Raw genomic sequence first — 19,504 nt, 5'->3', positions numbered from 1 at the left:
CAAAGGAAGATCTTCTCTTATCTCTTTGAGCACATTAATAATGGTAATTTAGAAGTCTTCCTTTTCTTGCATTATCTTTGTTTATTCCAAGTTACTTTTATCTGCTTGTTTGTTTTGGTCTTTGCCTTTCCTTTTCAAGGATGTTTATTATTCTTTGTCTGCTCTTATTTAAGAAAGCACACTAAAAATTGATTGGAATCTTCAGTCTTCGGTCTTCTACTGGAGTAGGGTATGAATAGTCACTGGAGAATGAAGCAGTGAGGAGACTCTAAGAAACTGTTTCTTGTGTTTCTCCTACAATTTTCCTAAATTTAGTTCTCATCTACTTTGTCTTCTGTTCCTGGGCTGTTCAAGGGTTCTGTAGCACAGATGGAGTTAGTCTCTGCTTTTCTCTCTCCATGTGCAGGATTTACATACTTTTGGGATCTGTGACATCAGAGCTCCTGCTCGTCCACCTGCTTTCCAGATTCTGAAATTTTATTGCTGCTGGATTTCCTGCTTCTCCCCCATCTTTATGGATCTCTGTGCTTCTCTAAACCACTTTACTGTCTTTTTAATGTTTGGATATTTATTTATTTATTTATTTATTTATTTATTTATTTATTTATTTATTTTACAGAGCATAATTAGGTGGGTGTACTCAATCTACCATTGAGGGTTTTCGAATTGAGGAAATTTCACATAAAATCAAGTGTTTAACTTTCTTTCAAAAATCCAAAAATCCTGCAACACTGGATTTGCTTTTCTATAGGGCAAAACCAACTGGTGAGGAGCTGCGTCTGCTCCCTTCAAATGTGGGACCATGTCTCTAGATTGCCACAATTCCCAGCATGCCCTCTGGTCTTATACCTGTGTATAGCACACTTACATGTCATCTATGTGGTCTCTGTTTTCATTTCATATGATATAAATTTTAAATTTAAAAAAAGAGTCTTACTGTACAAACTGTTCTGGATCTTTTTGGACTTACTTGTGATAAGCAATTCTTGGGCTTGCTTGTTGCTCCACTTATAGCTGCTGCCCTCTTACTTCCTGAAGGAATCAGATACAGAAGCAAAGGCCTGCTGTATCCAAGTCTGTGCTCTCTGATCCTTCCCCCTCGCCCAGGGATGGCTGATCTACGAAGGGACAGCTAACCCAAGATGAGCCAATAAAACACTCTCTTCTGAAATCTGAAATTTAAAATAGAGACTGAGGATAAGAGTCACTAGAGTTGAGTCCTAATAATAGTAGCATTCTAGACAAGGTCCCATTAGCTCCTACTATCAAAGTCTCCAGAGCTGCCCTGATTTCTTCTTTGTCAAGTTCTGATTATTCAACAATTCATTGGATTCTATGAGCTACCCCATTGTCCTTTCAGTAAATTCCTTACATATACACTTTTTTAATGTACTGCTTAGGTCAGAGTTGTATATTCTTTCTTGTATCCCTCTCTCCTTTTCTCTGTTGATACTGCTACCCACTTCTAAGACCTCTAAAAACATAACCATTAACATTTTAAGATTAATAGCAGCTTCATTGAGCTAGAACTCACATACCATAAAATTCAACCATTTAACGTTTAATTCAGTCAGGTATGGTGGCACACACCTGTAATCCCAGCACTTGGGAGGCTGAGGCAGAAGGGTTGCCACAAGTTTGAGGCCACCTGGGCTTCATAGTGAGTTCAAGGTCAGTCTGAACTCGATAGCAAGAGCCTGTCTCAAAAACCCAAAATAAATAAAGTTCAATTCAATGATTTAAAGATACTAAATGGTTTTAATATATTCAGAGACCATCATGACAATTGATTTACGAGTATTTTCATCACCCTAAAACTTTTTGTTATTGGCAGTGCTGGAGTCAAACCCAGGGCCTTGCATGTGCTAGGCAAGCATTCTCTCTCTGAGCTACATCCCCAGTTCCCCAAAGAAACCTTATACCCATTAGCAGTCACTTCCTATTTCCCCTCCGCACCCCATGCCTAGGTAACCACAAATCTACTTTGTCTTTATAGATTTCCTATTTGAACCTTTCATATAAATAGGATTATACATATGGAATCTTTTATGAATAACTTCTTTCACTTAACATGATTTTTTTTTTTGGTACCAGGGATCGAACTCAGGACCTTGTGCTTGCGAGGCAGGCGCCAGAACCACTGAGCTAAATCCCCAGCCCTACTTAGCATGATGTTTTTAAGGTTCTTCTAAATTTTACGACATCAGGTCTTCATTTTTTTTTTTTTGCCAAATAATATTGCACTGTATGGATATACCATATTTTATTTATGTTGATGGCAATCTGCATTGTTTTTACTTTTTAGCAATTATTAATACTTCTATGACCATTCATATTCAAAATTTTGTGGGGGTTTTTTGTTCTTCTTATTTTTAATTTTTTTTTTTTTTCCACCGGGGATCGAACTCGGTTCTTTGCGCTTGCATAGCAGGCAATGAAACCACTGAGCTAAATCCCCATCTCCTTAATTTTAATTTTTGAACAGGGTCTTGGAACCAGAGTAGGAAGAAGCTTCCAGAATATAACAGCCAACCTGGTCAAATGATTCAGAGAAAGCACAATCACAATTTCAGTGATTTAGCAATAAAAGAATTGTGGTGGCATATATCTGAGCAGATGGAATGGAGGAAGACTAAAAATTATGTTAGAAGTAATTTTTTTTTTTTTAAGTGAAGCTGTTTGGACAGTAGATATACTCGGTTTTTGTTTTGTTTCTCTTTGTACATGTGTCTATACTTTTCTTTTTTAGTTTTCTCTTTGTATTAGTACATGCTTGCATTACATAATGATCACATTCATCATGGGGAGTTGGTACATGTACACAACACATCTTGAGAGCTTGTTTGGAGGTTCTAGCAGGGGAGCGCAGCTACTCGTATACCCTTGACCGAGGAAACGGTCCTCCTCTATCGGGGGTGGTCGTCCTCTTCAACCTAGCGAGCAGCTTCGGGAGGGACCCACATGGAGCGGTGAGGGAGGAAGGGGACACTCGCCTAGCCAGCCAGATCAGCCGAATCAACCCTGGCGATCAATGGGGTGACAGACGTCGCAGCCAGATCGCCCTCACATCCAACACAACACATCTTAATTCTTCTTTTATCCGTCTCTCACCCAGCTAGGCTACAGTGCAGTAAGAACAGCCCCCAAATTTCAGTGACTTCACACAAGAAAAGTCTGTTGCTTTCCTATACTCTGTGAGTCAGGAATGGAGTGGATGGGGCTGCTTTCCAGAGTCACTGGTGACCTCAGAGTAATGCAGCTTCCACCATCTTAATGCTGCAACTTCTGAAAGACCAAACTTCCTCCATGACTGGCTCAGCAAGTGACAAGATCGCTGGAGGGTCTCATGCTAGCTATGGTGTGCTGTGGTCCAGAGTAAGGATGAGTCACCTCAGCTTGCCTAATTGCAAAATTGCCGGGAAATATGAGGAGCAGATGTAATATTTGGTGAGCACCACTGTCTGACACAGAGAGAGGAGACTGTAAGATCTGTTGCAAAGGGAAGGAGAGAGAGAAGGCAGTCATGAGGTGACAGAAGGTGAGAAGATTTTGTGTTTTGCCCTTCTGATTAGAAGAGAACGGAGTGTTGAGAAGAGAATGAGTGGCTAAGCAAAGAAGCATGGGATTGGAGAAAGTGGGAGAATGATGAACCTCAGAAAGGAGACCTGGCCCCTCCCTCTCTGAGACTGGCAGGAAGGAAGCAAGGGAAGTACAGTTAGCTAAGTTTGTGGTTGTGGAGGCAGGAAACTGAGAATGTTCACACCTGATCGTTTTAATTTCCTAAGAAAAAGGAAGCAAGTCAATTGCCAAAAGAGGTAGTAGAGGTGGTGTGGGGAGGGAGGGACCGGAAGTACGTAATGGGCCTTCAGGAGTATGGAGAAGGTTCTCAAATCTATCTCCACTAAGCCATCAGCCTTCGAATGGACGTCCACAATAGCTTCCTATACGGTTTACTTATCTTTATTAAACCCTATGCCATACTACCAACAGCCTGGGCATTTTAAAAAGACAAGGTATATAATTTTTTAAAAATTCTTTTGTTGGAGATTTTGTTTCTACCTTGCCAATCCTATCCTAGTTGTGTCATTTTATTGCCAGACTATTTTGGTTTGGTCCTATGTTTCAAAGTTTAATGGACAGATGAAGAGTAAGCATATCTGCCCTTGTTCCCCACCTTAAGGAGAAAGCATTGTATCTTCTTCATTCATATAAGGCATTCTCACTGGAAGTATGGAGTACATGTCTTTAATCTGTTGAGAAGGTTCTGTTTTACTTCTACTCTCCTGATAGCTGTTACCATGAACAGCTGTAGAATTTAGTCCAATACTTTTTCTCCAACTAGTGACAGGATCATATGGCTTCTTCCTTTCCTCTGTTTAAATGATGACTTTTGGGGGTGGACCTTCCAATGCTGAGCCAACACTGCCATCTTTAAAATAAAACCACTTTCTACATACTGCCAGATCTGACTTCTAATAGTTTGTTTTGTTAAACAAATTTCTATCTATGTTCATACCTTTTTCTTCTATTATCTTTATCCAGTTTTAGGATTAGTACAATGTTGAGTTCCTAAAATGAGGGGAGAAGTGTTCCTTCTTTTTTCTGCTTTGATTGTTTGATATAATTTATCAGTTAAAATGCTTATGAGCCTGCTGTTGTCATATAGGTAGGTTTTCAAGCTAGGAATATGCTTTCTTTAATAGGTGCTATTCAAATTTTATATTTCCTCCAGAGTCAGTTTCATTAATTTGTCTTCCAAGGTATTTCTTAGAAGTTGTCAAATTTATTTCAAAAAATATTTTTGTAATATGCCTTCTATGTCCTTTTAAATTCTGTAAAATCTGTGATAATGTCTCCTAGATCTTGATATTGTAATTTAAAAAATGTATAATTGATATTGTGTAATAGGAAGGAAAGGTCTAAAGGAGCAGGGGAAGTGGGAGGGGTAGGGGAAAGGAAAAAAGGGAAAAGAAAAAATATGAGAAAAGGAAAAAAATGGAAACAAGGTCTTTGCAAATAGGGAAGGGTGGAGGGGGTGAAGGGAGGGCAGGGGAAGGGGAAAAAATAAGAACCAAGATATATCATGTAATGGTACAAGATCCCAATGATGAATGTAACTGTATTTTATACCCAAAATGTACCAATAAACTTAATGGGAAAAATAAATAAATAAAATTCTTTTATTGGTACATTTTAGGTATACAATATGTTTACGTTTATCATTGGGTGCTTGTACCTGTACATGATGTATCTTGGTTCTCATTTTTTTCCCCATTCCCTGTAAGCCCTTCACCCCCTCCACCCTTTCCTATTTACATAGATTTCGTTTCCATTTTTTTTCTTTTCTTATAATTTTTCCTTTCCCTTCTTTCCTTTCCCCTTCGCCTCCCACTTCCCCTATACCTTTGGACCTTTTCCTATTTCAAATTATCAATTATTCATTTTAATCATTTTAATCCTTATTTACACTTTCAGTTTCTCACACTAGAGAAACTATTCGGTATTCACACATCTGAAGACAAGGTATATTAGATTGCACTATCCTTGGCATATAGCCTCACATTTGTCTAAAATCTTTGAAGTGACTCAATGATCTGGCTTCCATGGTTTTCTCAGCCTTGCCTTCACCTCTCTGTACACTGTCCCTTTTCATCTCCTTCCTTCTGCCTGCCTCAAGTCTGCCAGAGACTTCCTTCTATCTATAAAGGACTTTCATTCTGCTATCCTTTTCACTTAGCTAAGAGGCTTTTTCTGACCCTTCAGACTAGGTTGGTCAGGTCAGACCTTCCTATTGTATGCTTTTATAACATTTGGAGTATTTTCCTTGGTAACACTTTTCAAAATTATATGGTGGTCAAGGGCTTTCTTCTCCACTATACTATAATCTACAAAGGTAGGCACTGTGTCTTTCTACTGTTATGTGTTAACATATAGCATACTGCCATGTAACACTGGCATGTAACAAATGACAGAAATATTTGTCACACAAATGAGTGGATTGGTCAGTTTTGTTAATTAATCTATCCCTATTGTGAAGAGATGACTAGGGCTGACATATCTACAACAGCCTAGTCAAGGATGGATACCACAGACCTGCTATGGAGTTAGTATGCGTGGTTGTCCACTGCAGCCCAAGTCTAGGGGTGGAAAAGGCAGATAGTTAAATTGATGAAAGGCTGAGATGCTTCAGAATGAGTGAGGAAGAAAGAGAACAAGGCTGGTCTTCTTGCTGTACTAAGTTCTAGGCAGAATAGGGCAGGAAGTGATGAATTAAGTTTCATGAAGTTGAGAGAAAACAATGGGTTTGGTTTTTTTGTTTTGGGGGGTTTTGGTTTTTTTTTTTTTGGATACAGGGCCTCCCTGTGTTGCCCAGGCTTGGCTTACACTCATGATCCTCAGCCCGGGATCACAGGAGTGTGCCACCATACCCAGCTGGGATTTTTTTTGGAGAAAAGGTCTTACTATCTTGTACAAACTAGTGTTGAACTCATGGGCTCAAATGATATTCCTGTCTCAGTCTTCAGAGTAGCTAGAACCACAGGTGATTACCACCATACCTAGCCATGGCACCAGCCTATTAAAGAACATGCATGACGAGAGTAAGAGTGTCTGTTTGCTTGTTTTTCAATAGATCAAGGTTTGTTCCAGCATTAAAAGTAACAACATATCACAGGCAGAAGATAGGCCCTGGTCAAAGGTCAGGGTCTATCACTTATTTGCTAAGCAACCTTAGCTAATTACTGCATTGCTTTGAGCTCAGTTTTCCCATTTGTGAAATAATAAAGTAACATCTGGATTACAGTAGGATCCAATGAGATAATGAGTGTGAAACTGCACTCTAAACTGTAAAACACGATGCACACACGTTGTTACAGCACTTTAAGTACATGGTAGCATTTGGAACAAAGTTCTTGATTCTGACTCTTAAATTTAGAATAGTCCTAGGAAGAAAACAGATCAAAGACTCTTTTTACTTTGGTAAAACAAAGGTAGGTTCAATTATTTAAAAACATGTACTGAGCACTACTCTCTGTCAGTAATTGAGCTGGGCAAGGGAACAGCAAGATGAATCTGACACAATGCATACTTTGGAGTCCACACTCTGAGAGACATAGCAACATGCTGCATTGTGCCACGTGATATGGTGGTGGGAGAGAGAGCACTGTGAGAGCACCCAGAAAGGAACAGTTCAGAGCCTGAGTGAATCTCATACTGGAAGCTCTAATTGGGCTGGCTCTAGATCAAGCCAGAGAAGAGAGGAGCTATTCCACCCCCAGCAGTTAGTGATGGAGAGCCGACTAGAATTCAGGGCCACAGGTATGCAGCTAGGTGCCACTTCCTCAGGGCTCTTTGGTCAAAAGGAAAAGAAACCTCTTTGGTACCAATGGGAGCATATTCTCCCTGCTTTTTTTCCCAAAGGGCTGGGTGCCATGGGAATACCATTCTTACACAATCTCTGCAATTTGCTGTCAACAACTGTCAGGCTCAGATCCTCTAGATATGAGACAGCATGCTTTTTCTGTCTCCTAGCCTCTTCCCAACTGTCTGATGTTGTCTGCTATTGGCTGACTGCCATGCTTTATTTGGGAACAGTGACAGGCCAGTAGGTCAACTTGTGAGCATCTTGTGCAGGAAATAAGCAGGATTTTAAAGGAATCTGGACTGGCCACACACACTGTGATTGTTCCATACCTAAATGAGATTTCTGAGGGCCCTTCTATCTCTTCCTCTCCTCTTCTATCTCCTTCAATAACTTGAGTGAGGGGGCAGATCTATCTGTTTCCCTTCTTCCTCAAACTCTTGGTTTCCCAAACTGACTTTTCCATCACCCTTCTTCGGAGGGTATCGATGGGAACTCAGTAACCCACCTCATTCTAAAAACTTGCTGCTATATATTAACCAACAATAATAACCATGGTATGTAGACTTTACAGAAGCTGAACCTCAGAGAGGGACAGGTGGAGGCTCAGGTGGGAGAGCTATCTTGGAGGGAACCAGGCATGAGTCAAGAATATAGGCTAAGGCAAGGGAAGAATGACATCAGCCCACTTCCTCCTTCCTAATTTCTGTACACATTATGTGCAGTCTTGGTGGGAATGAACATTCAGGTGCCTGTTTTCCACTGCATTTATTGAAGGGATACAGAATTCTGACCTGTGAGGTTTAAGGCAAATCACTTAAGTCTCTAATGGATCAATATAGAGTCTAGGCCATTGCACATGCTTAGCAAATGTCATTTCTGCTCAGCACTCTCTGTTACTATCTGGGTGGCATTAGGTAAGTCACCTAAGAGTCTTTGCCTCAGGATCAGCACGTATAAAATTATCAATGTTTCTTTTTTTGGTGCCGGGGCCTTGCGCTTGTGAAGCAGGCAGTGGCACCACTGAGCTAAATCCCTGGCCCAAATTATCAATATTTCTAATATATATATTGTTTAGTGGCTAGAACTGCTATGATTGTCATAATTATTCTTTTGTCCCCCAAATGGTGGATTGACTCAATTATGGCATATCAACAAGATAGAAACTAAAGTGCTATAAAAGCAGACACTGACATTAGAACTTGTTTATATCACTGAATAAAATCAAATTATGGTGGTGCATGCCTGTAATCCCTGTTACTTGGCAGTCTGAAGCAGGAGGATCCCAAGTTTTAGGCCAGCTGACAAACTGGACTTTGGGAATGTAGCTCAGTGGCAGAGTATCCCTGGGTTCAATATCCAGTACCCATATATATATAAAATATATATAAAGCTTTGATTAAAATATATTTTATCTCTACCTGAAATGATATATCTCAAAGTGTTAACCACTATTTATGTGGGGTGTTTTTTTTTTTCTTTCTTCGTTTTCTATGTCCAGTGAGCAGACATTATTAATCATTAATTTTTGTTTAAAAAGTTATCATTTAATGGAGAATAAATGATTTGAGCCATGGCAAATTCAAGACAGTGGGAAGAGGCCATCAGATTCCATGCAACAGGGAAGGAGTGAGAATGCCAGCCACATCACACTTCTGGCTGGCGTATTTCCGCTATAAAGGGAGGTCTGGTTTAAAGGGAGTGGCTAGGGTGGACAGTGTATCTCAGGTGGTAGAGCCCTGGCCTAGCATGCACAAGGCCGGGGGTTAGATCTGCAGCACTGCAAAATAAGTAAGTAAAATGAGTGGCTAGAATTCAACCCTTCAGAGGAGCTGGGGGCCAGAGCATAGAGAATAATTTTTATCTCTTTCCTAGCACATTTTATAACTTTATCCCTCTGTCACAAAACAAACTCCAGCATTCTCTTCCTTAAAATATGCCAAACTCATTTCTACCTGAGGTCTTTGTAGTAACTGCTTCCTGCCCTAACCTCCCTTTCTATGTTACTCTCCTATCTGCTAGCCACTATCTATCCCATAAGCCTATTTATTTCCTTCCTAGCACTCATCCACTCTGAAAATACCTTATTTGGTTGTCACAAGAATGTAAGTTTGTGAGTACCAAAGATTTTGTCTTGTTCACCATCTACATGCTGTGACATGAACAGCATTTGAAAAAAGTAAAGACTCAATTTAAAAAAAATAGCACTGAATTAATGCAAAAATCAGAACTCCTAATCAGGAGTTTATTGCTCATCTTAAAAAAGGGGGTGGGGGGATGATATGGCCTTAAGGAAACAGGAAGTAATGTGAAATGAAATTGTTGATACTTGACTTTTTTACCCATAAAAAGGGTAATTTCAGTTCATTCAACCTCATGATATTATTCTATAGATGAAGCTGAAAAATGTTAAAGCAAGAAAGGGGCTTAGGAGTATAGCTCAGTGATAAAGCATTTGCCTAGCATGCATGAAGCCCTGGTTTGGTCCCTGACATGGAGAGAAAGTTAAGGAACTGAGGCAAAAATCCACCTGTGCTACTGGACACGGGAGTATAAAGCCAATCCTCTTTTGGGGCTATAAGGAAATGACTGTTTTTCATTTAATTTCAACTGTTTTTTAAAAGCAGTTATCACATTTTAAAAAAATGATGATGACACTTCCAGGGGACTATGACACAGTCTGTATGTGTGAGTGTATTGGAAGTCTGGGCTAAATGAGTAACTTCCTGAAGTGAAAAGTGATGAAGATTGAGGCATTCTGGAAAAACTTGACAAAAATTGTGCACTAAAGTAACTCTGTGGAATGTTTGGTAGTTTCAATGGCCGCTCAGTCTAAAAGACTCTGGCTTGAAGCAAGAGTGGCTGAGCATTTGACACAAACAGTTGACATAACTCAGGCTTTCTGGGACACAGAAAGCAGGTAACTCAGTTCTAAGCCAAGTAGGAAAAATGGGGGCAGGGTAATAGATTAGTTGATACTTTTATTAAACACATTTCTTATGCCACTACACCAACTACCCATGAATTTTCTCGTTAATAACTCTATAAGGTAGGCAGTATATATTTCCCTTTTTCTTTTTTGGTACCAGAAATCAAACTCAGTGCCTCACACTTGCCAGCCAGGCACTGTGCCACTAAGCTACATCCCGGCCCTATATTTCCATTTTTCAAATTAAAAAAATAAGGTCAAAACAGGTAAGACTTGCCCAATATCATGCTTAATAAATTACAGAGGAAAATCTAATTCCAAGTTGACTCTAAAGCCTGCATACTCTATCCCTACCATGCTTCCTGGAAATTCCCTTGATGAAATGTATTGCTTATCTTTAAAAAAAAAAAAAAAAAGGTAATTGATATGGCCTTAAAGAAACCGGAAGTACTATGAAAACGAAGTAAGCCATAGGAAATTGCTGATATTTGATATTTTTACTCATAAAAGAGGCAATTTCAATTCATTTAACCTCATGGTATTTGTTCTGTAACTGACAATCACTGACATTATTATTATTAATGACTACTTCACTGCCCATTGACACACCTTTATACATTACATTTCATTATCATTTCCAATTAATTCTTTAAGATAGGAAGAGTAAATATGCTTTCAGTTTATATGAGAAAAAGCAGATTTGGTAATCCTATCCATTTACTGTATCAGAGTAGCAGTAGCCTATCTTCCACTCCCGGTCCCACCACGTCCCACTTCCTGTCATGTTGTCCAATCTCTGCTGATGTGTTTTCTACAACAGGCTCTTGACTGGTATCTCACACTTCCAATCAATTCTCCAATTTTTTTCTAAATGCAAATCTGTGTCACTTATCTGCTTAACACCCTTAGTAGTTCTTCATTCCTTACACGATGAAGTTCAAATGCCTCAGCCCGTCCCTTCTGATCTGACCCTTGGCTACCATCTCCACTGCCTCCCATGAGACCACTGAGACCCATGAGACCATTACCTCCCAACAAACCCTACATGCCCCATACCTGTGACTTCATTGGAACAGCGCTGTGGCTGGAATGGCTTCCTTGCCCACTTTCTCTATTCCTTATCTGACATTAGCAGGCAAATCTATGCTTCTCAAGGCTTGGTTCAAATGTCACTTTATGAAACCATGCCTGACTTCCATCTTACAGCCACCAAATTTTCTGAACTCTCACTGTAGTTGGTATATTTTTCTGCTCTAAGACTTAAATCATTAAATGGTGATTAGCTGCGTTTGTGGCTCTAAATATCCCCCAGATTATACCTTACTGAGTAACTTGAAGACGTAGCATGGCACTAGACGTACAGCAGATTTAATCAGTCAGAATTCAAGGAGGCTGGTAAGTCTCCAGCTTGCACCTTTAGTTGCGGAATAAGATGAAAATCTTTTTTTTTTTTTTTTTTTTGGTACCAGGGATTGAACTCGGGTCCTTCCGCTTGCGCAGCAGGCGGCGAAACCACTGATCTAAATCCCCAGCCCTAAGATAAAAATCTTACAGGCTGAATGCCCAGAAGAGGGTACACTATTGAGGGCTTTTCCAGTTCTTTGCACTGAAGGTATAAGCCAGGAGCTACTTCAACTTGGATCTATACTTCCTTTACCAAGACTTATTTCACTGAATAGCGCCTATGGGGACATGATGGGTTTTATAAGTTGTATTTCTTCACATGGACACCTAGGCCAGGGTGGAACACCTGGAAGTTGTCTGTTCTTTGCTGCCACCTTGGAATTATTGATATTTAATGCGATATGAATAAGGAGCAATTTACTAGCAGAAAACACATGTATGCAATATAAAACCACCAGGAGCAACGTGGCCACAAAGACAAGCTGTTAGACCACTGACATCTAGTGAGCCAATATTGCCATAATGCTTCTTTAGTACTTTTAAAGTTTTATAGCTGGCATGAAAATACTGAAAACATTTATAGAGAAGAAACACAAAATCAACAAAATTTTACCAACTTATGTCTTCTTGGACTTGGAAAAAGAGACTCTCATTATCTGATTTTTAACTGTGGGAAGACATTGGTCTAGCTTGTGGAATACTGGCAGAGACAGTTTGAAAACCATGCCCTTGGCCTAACAGAAAGGCATACTTTCACTCAAAGCAAGGCATCACTAAAAAAAAGGATGACCTCAAACAGCTTTGTAGAAAATGTTTATTATGAATCATTAGGTTCACTTTTTTATGTTGTTGGGCCTCAAGAAATGGCTTGCACAGCGCAGAACAGTTCAGTAATTTTCCTAGACTCCTTGAGTTGGGTGAGCCATTTCCCCCCTCGCCTGGCTGGTGAGGTCCTGTGTGGCAGTCAGTCCCCACCCTCTTCAGAGAATGCAGTGCTTCCTCACAAGGGGATGCCAGCTCCCTGGGTGGGCTCACAGCAGGCTGAGGTTTCAGCTACTTTGAAGCCCAAGAGATCAAGATCACAGATCTAAAAATCACAAGAGCTGGAATCAGGAACTGCAGCAATGAAATATCTTAGCCACACCCAGTAACTGGGAAGGGGTAGATAGTGTTTATTTTCAAGCTGTACTACTGATATGACTAACATTTCATTTTTCTATTCAGTTGGTAAAACTGGCAATATGTCCACATCATATCCTCCTTCATCTTAATCCAGGAGACATAATTACTACAGAATGGTCTTCTTTCTCACCTAATGTTATTTCACAGGCACATGGTGCACTGTGGTCTACAGTCTTATTCAGGTAACTGGGGATCGAACCCAGGGACTTAAGCATGTGCCCTATCACTGAGCTACACAAGTAGCCCCTTTGTTATCCTTATAGCTACATGCTTCATTCATTTGGGCACGCAATGAATATTTATTGAACATTAACTATCTATTAGGTACTTTACACTATGGACACCACCATTCGCTTCAATACCCATTTTGGTGATTCTTTAACCTTTTAAATTTTTATTAAAAATATTATTGGGCCGGGGATGTAGCTTAGTGGCACCATGCCTGCCTGGCAAGTGCAAGGTCTTGAGTTCAATCCCTGGTACTGCAACAGCAACAGCAGCAATAACAGCAATAACAGCAACATCACACACACACACGCAACAACACACACACACACATAATTAGCTGGGTGAGGTGGTGCATACCTACCATCTTAGCTACTCCCTCCTACTGAGGCAGAATTGCAAGTTTGAGGCCAGTTTGGGCAACTTAAGAAGGAAGGGAGGGAGATGTAGCTCAGGTTAGAGTGCTTCCCTAGCACACACAAGTTCCTGGATTCAATTCCCAGCACCATAAAAAATAATTTTTTTTGGACTTTTTTTGTTTAATGTATCTCTCAAAATAGTATTAGGAGAGAACAGTTAGAGAAGGTGAAGGAATTACATGGCTACTGTTTCAAAACACAGACTTTAATTTTAAAATTGTGTGGAATTTCTGGTTAGGCTACTGCAGTAGACCAGGTTAAAGATGACAAAGATCTAAGCCAGGGAAATGGCACCAGGTGTGAGGGAGAGAAAGATTAAAAAATGAAGAAGGGAGAACACAGAGCTTGGTATCTGATGAGATACAGTAGTGAGAGTAAAGGGTGACTAATAGGTTTTCAGCATTAGTGACAAGAACATAGTAGAGGAAAAAGTGCAGGGAGCAAGATAAGTTCCATTCCATAAAGTTTCTTGGGGGCAGGCAGTGCTGGGGAATCAAACTTATGCCTTTGGACATGATAGGCAAGCACTCTACCCTCAGCACCATTTTATAATATTGATTCTGGTAACATCTAGGTAGAGATATCTCAACTGATTAGAAAAACTGTTGAAAATGTAGTTATAAAAACGTATGGCTAACGGGGACGGGGATTTTGCTCAGTGGTTCCACCGCCTGCCTCGAAAGCACAGGTCCTGAGTTCATCCCCAGTACCAATAAAACAAAACAAACAAAAAAACACCATATGGCTAGGGGCTGGGGATTTAGCTCAGTGGTGCCACTGCCTGGCTTGCAAGTGCAAGGACCCAAGTTCGATCCTCGGTATCAACCCCCCCCCCCCCAAATATGGCTTTGGGCTGGGGATTTAGCTGAGTGGCACTGTGTCTGCCTCGCAAGAGCAAGGTCCTGAGTTCAATCCCCAGAACCAAACATACAAAAATCCAAAAGGCTTTTCTGTATTTTTTTTTTTTTTTAGCTAGAAAGCCCAGAGGTCCACTATCTAAATTGTTTCATTTAACAGACAAGGCAAGCCCAGACAGACACAGAAAATAGGAGTAAAGATTTAGGAAGGCTTGCTCAGGACTATTTCAGTCCACTATGCTGTATTCTATGTATCTTGGTTTTACAATTATTCCAGAATACATACAATGAAAAGTTTTGTCAGAATCCTATAACAGAGAAACCCAGGTAAAGGGCACAAATCTCATTTGCATTCTTTTGTCACTGTATAACTGACATCTTGATCAAAAAGATCCTCTCATTGCTAGATGGAAACAATAAAGAGGATCAAATTATTAGAAGTCACTTCTAATCACAGTAAGCAAATCTAAATATCACACACTGTGATCCAGGTGCATTCATCTCTGGTGCTCCATTTTTGTTTTTTGGGGGTTTTTTGTTGTTGTTTTGGTACTGGGAATCAAACTCAGGACCTTGTGCTTTCGAGGCAGGCGCTGGAAGCACTGAGCTAAATCCCCAGCCCTGGTGCTCTGTTTTTGTTTTTTTTTTGGTACTGGGGATCGAATTCAGGTCCTTGCACTTGCCCAGCAGGCGGCGAAACCACTGAGCTAAATCCCTGTGCTCTGTTTTTGAAGAATCAGCCTTTGTCTGTCATTCAGAAAATAAAATACAGTGTGTTTATGTAGACAATCTACCACATGAGGAATATGGATTGTGACAGCCACATTCACCTAAGATAGCAAGGTGATAGGCAAAGCGCTAATAGAGCTTCTTAAAATAAGACAACAAACAGTTACAAAATTAAGGATTAAGAAACAGCTTTTTAAAAATAAGTTACTGGTGTTAAAAACCAAACCATTCAAATAGGGTATAAAATTCTGAGGAAGGGATAAAGATAGTGGGAATAGGTTTTCAGTCTTTTTTGCAATGTATGGAAAGTGAATGGGGAAATAAATGGAATGAACACTTATTAATGAGTACCTACTGTTTGTCAAGATAAGTAAACAGCTTAATATACCCAATGACTGTATTAACTTCTCTTAGTTCTTATTTATGAATTTCTTTGCTAACAAAAAGTCAACTTGCTTTTTTTCCTTATAAAACAGCTTTAAACACCAACCGTATCTAATCTCCAAATAAAATAACCACATAGAGCTCCCTCTACTGTCACAACAGTGAAAAATAGGGCCATTTAATTTTGACATAAGATTTACAGATATTAAAAACAAAGATTTGAAGTTTATTCATTCACTACATTATATATTAAGACTTCACTTGGTAGTAGATAGTATGTTTATTCTCTCAAAAGATACCATGGTCTGGGGCCAGGGATTTAGCCCAGTAGTTCTGCCACTTGGCTCGAAAGCACAAGGTCCCAAGTTTGATCCCCGGTACCAAAAAAAAAAAGATATCATGGTCCTAATTATATGATATCTTTCAGCATGAGCACCCACTATCTATGAACATATATTATACATCCAAGCTGAGAGGGTGCAATATAAGCAACGTCTCTAAACAGAGCTGATATCCATTTCAATTCACAATCATTAGATGCACAAAGCTAATGAAAAGCTAATGAACAGCTTCAACTGTGATTAAGTTCTGAAAACTGTATTAACTTCTTTCTCTTCATTCTTCTTTATAAATTTTTTAAAATGGCAGTATGAGGTAAACAAAATTGTCTGATCCCAAGAAAAATGACTTGAAAATGTTGGGCAGGCAGGAAACTTTGAGATTAGTAACAGACATATTCTAGAACATTCAGAGGCACAATTCCTTGAGATTTTAAACTGGTTGATTATGAATACAATTATCTCATGTTAACTCAACTGGTGTCCTAAGAAGGAAAGATTCCCAGATCAAGATTAGAATATGATTATTCTTGTATTCTGAGTTAAACCAACTAACCCTCCCCCTTTTTCTTGGTACTGGGTATTGAACCGGGGTAATCACATTGAACTATATTCACAGATTCTTTTTTTTTTTGATACACGGTCCTGCTAAATTGCCTAGGCTAGGCTTGAACTTGAGATCCTCCTGCCTCAGCTGAGGATCTAGGATTATAGGGTATTGGGATTATAGGTATGTGTCACCTTACCTGGCTCCAAGCTCATCTTTACTGAAGGCCCTCTCAGAATCTTTAGTATGCTAATGTGCACTGTGAATCCTCAGAACAGAACAGTATATAGCTTGTCCCAAGTTTACTTACTATGGAATCGTTTTTCTCCCAGACTATCTAATAAAAACTAATGTTCAATTGGGCCCGGGATTTAGCTCAGTGGTTCCGCTGCTTGCCTCGCAAGTGCAAGGACCCGAGTTCGATCCCTGGTACCAGAAAACCCCCCCAAAAAACTAATGTTCAATGGAACAGAGTATAGAAAACGATCCATTCCAAACAAGTTGCACCAGTTCCTCTGATCTCATCACAAACCTCTACCTCTTGACTCAAGGCATCAAAATGATCCCTTGTTGTGTTCCTTACATAGTTCACATTTTGTAGTCACTAGTTTTAAGACCTCAGTGTTCTGGAATTAAAAATACCCTATAATTCTCTGGTTTACTGATTTAAAAAGCAAGTGGGTTCAAAGTTCATGACATCAAACAAAACATTCTGTTCTCACTAAATAGAAGAGACTGCTTTCTTTCTTCACAGACCTTATCCATGCACTCTTAAGAAATGCAGACTAAGTCCTAGAGGGAAAACAAATAGTTGAAGTTGACATTTAGCTAAGAGATCCGACTATCTCAATCATCCCCATCAAAGTCAAGAGGCAAAAGAATAGCACAAATAGGCCGGGAAACTCGGCTCAAAAACATATGGAATTGTAACAGATGTGACTAGGTTCAGTCCTAGTATAAAGCGACAAAAAGGCAAACAGTGAGGAATAGAGGTATATGGAAATAGAATGGTTTTTCTTTTTCTTTTCTTTTTTTTCTTTTCGCGACAAGTGTTGCTCTGTAGTTCAGGCTGGCCTTGTAACCTTGAAGTCATTATGTGGTCCAGGCTGGCCTTGAACTCAAGGCGATCCTCCTGCCTCAACTTCCTGAGTGCTGGGATTATAAGCATGCATCACCACGCCCAGGGTTATAGCTTTGTGAATCTTCTAAAATTAATCCTCCCAGTACAGCTTCAGCAATAAGCTAGAACCAATTTAATTCCTAACAAACACAGAACACAAAATGCTAAATGTCAATGATTTAAAAAATCTATTTTGGATTATCTATTTTTCAGTATGATGTAAGATAATTAAAAACAGTATGTCTATTTCAGTCAGGGTTCATAATAACTTCTTTAAAGTAAAGAGAATCTTCTTTTCTCAAGTTATTGTGACAGATTCTTCTTGGAGCTAAGTTTGAGAAAAGACCTTCAGAACATGATAAGACAGTTTCAGAAATACTGATGTCAGAATATAAAAATTAAGTAAATCAAGGCTTGTTTCATTTTATATCACTGAGTTCGTAAATTCTCTTAATAAAGCTATACATATCAACAATTCAAGTAGTTTAAATTTATAATGGAAATCTATAACTAAAAAAACCCACTACTACAAAACTAAAATTACATAAGTATTTTTATTTATAAAATAACAAAAATTTGTGATTAGGTCAGTTTATTGTTATTGTGAAAATGGTCTTGGTACATATGAGAAACATTATATATTTTGAGGACACCATTCAGAACTGTTAAGACAAAAGATAAACTATAATTTTAAACTCAATCTTGATTTAAGGGAAAGATTATAAATTATTGGCTGGAATGCATTTAGCATGAACTCAGATTCTATATAAACAAAAAGCATTAAAGAGTACAAAAGATGTTGGAGCTCAATAAGCCCATACCTAAGTTTTAACTGCAAAGCTTCAAGGACATTTTGTTTATTCTTATATACTAGTTTTCTTCTGAGACAAGTTGATTTTATCTCCAAGACTTAAGGCCATTCCCTGTAAAAAAGAATGAAGATGTTTATAATTACTGAAATTATGTACAAGCAATAGGTTATTCTTGCTAAACTAAGCCTCCATTCAATGTATTAGCAATAAAATCTAGGATGTACAAAACAGACTCACCAAAACTTTACTGGGTTGAGTACATTTCAGTTCTAGATTTAACAGCAGTCATTGGATACTTTAGCTTCCAAAAAAAGTACAAAATCCATTTCACCATCACCTTATAGGAATCAATCTAGTTTTAAGCAAATATCCCAGAATAACAGGCTCAAAAAGCAGGCTACTTTAATGAAGCAAAAGTTATAATTTCTATTCAGAAAATACTGTCCTTATATATATGAATTAAGGCATAAAAACATGAGTATAACAAAAGACATTACAGATAGACGGAAGACTTGTAGGGCTGGGGATTTAGCTCAGTGTTGCCACACCTGCCCCACAAGCACAAGGTCCTGAGTTCGATCCCCAGGACAGGGGTGGGGGGTGGGGACCAGAGAAGAAAGTCTTGTAAATTCTTCCTCCCTTTGTTTAGTTCAGAAATGATCTAAAAAAAAGCAATCATTACCTGACTCTTTGCACGAATTCTTATATGGCCAGTAACAGCAGCATCTGGCCCTTGGTGAATTGGCTTTTCAATGCTGACATTTGCAAGTGCATCTTCTCCAAATATAGAACGAGCATAAAGGTTGGCTGCCATGAAGCCACAGTAACCAGAAAGGGCCTGGGAGATATTTGAGACAAACTCAGTATTTACTACACATTGGCAAAACCATACAGCAAAGGTGAATGATGACTTACAATACTACTGATGTGGTTGTGGTTATGGGATCAAATGGATTTGCCAGAACTCATAGAACAACACATGTAGAAAGTGTGAATTTTACTGTGTATATTTCATACTTCAATGAACTCATCTTCGAAGAAATATTACTTATTCTATTTGAATTTATTGATCCTCTGCTTGCTCCTTTGCCTCCTGCACCAGACCTCAGGCCTTTTTCACGTACTCATAGACATAGCACAAAGTATAGGGTAACAGTTCCAAATTTGAGCAGATAAGCACTAGCCTACAATCAGAACC

The 19,504-nt window shown here is 39.1% G+C and overlaps 1 protein-coding gene across 3 annotated transcripts in view; it reads right to left on the bottom strand.

The window, feature by feature from the left end:
* Positions 1–12,493: 12,493 nt before the first annotated feature.
* Copb1 (coat protein complex I subunit beta 1) overlaps positions 12,494–19,504 on the bottom strand; it is a 47,260-nt gene continuing 40,249 nt past the window's right edge. The window contains exons 21-23 of one of the 3 annotated variants that reach the window (XM_004851467.4): positions 18,989–19,144; positions 18,316–18,417; positions 12,494–12,780 (exon numbers count right to left, since the gene is read on the bottom strand). In XM_004851467.4, coding sequence (XP_004851524.1) covers positions 18,358–18,417; positions 18,989–19,144 — 216 coding nt within the window. In that variant the 3' untranslated portion in view covers positions 12,494–12,780; positions 18,316–18,357. Of the gene's footprint in view, positions 12,781–17,417; positions 17,635–18,029; positions 18,418–18,988; positions 19,145–19,504 lie in introns of those variants that run through there. The other 2 variants (XM_004851468.4, XM_004851466.4) reach the window with 2 other exon arrangements.

This window comes from Heterocephalus glaber, unplaced genomic scaffold, assembly GCF_053883595.1.
Source record: "Heterocephalus glaber isolate CG9 unplaced genomic scaffold, H.glaber_assembly_v1.0 deba00001428, whole genome shotgun sequence".
Taxonomy (NCBI): Eukaryota; Metazoa; Chordata; class Mammalia; order Rodentia; family Bathyergidae; genus Heterocephalus; species Heterocephalus glaber.
Note: the sequence above shows the minus strand (reverse complement) of the source record. Positions and strands in the feature narration are given on the sequence as shown.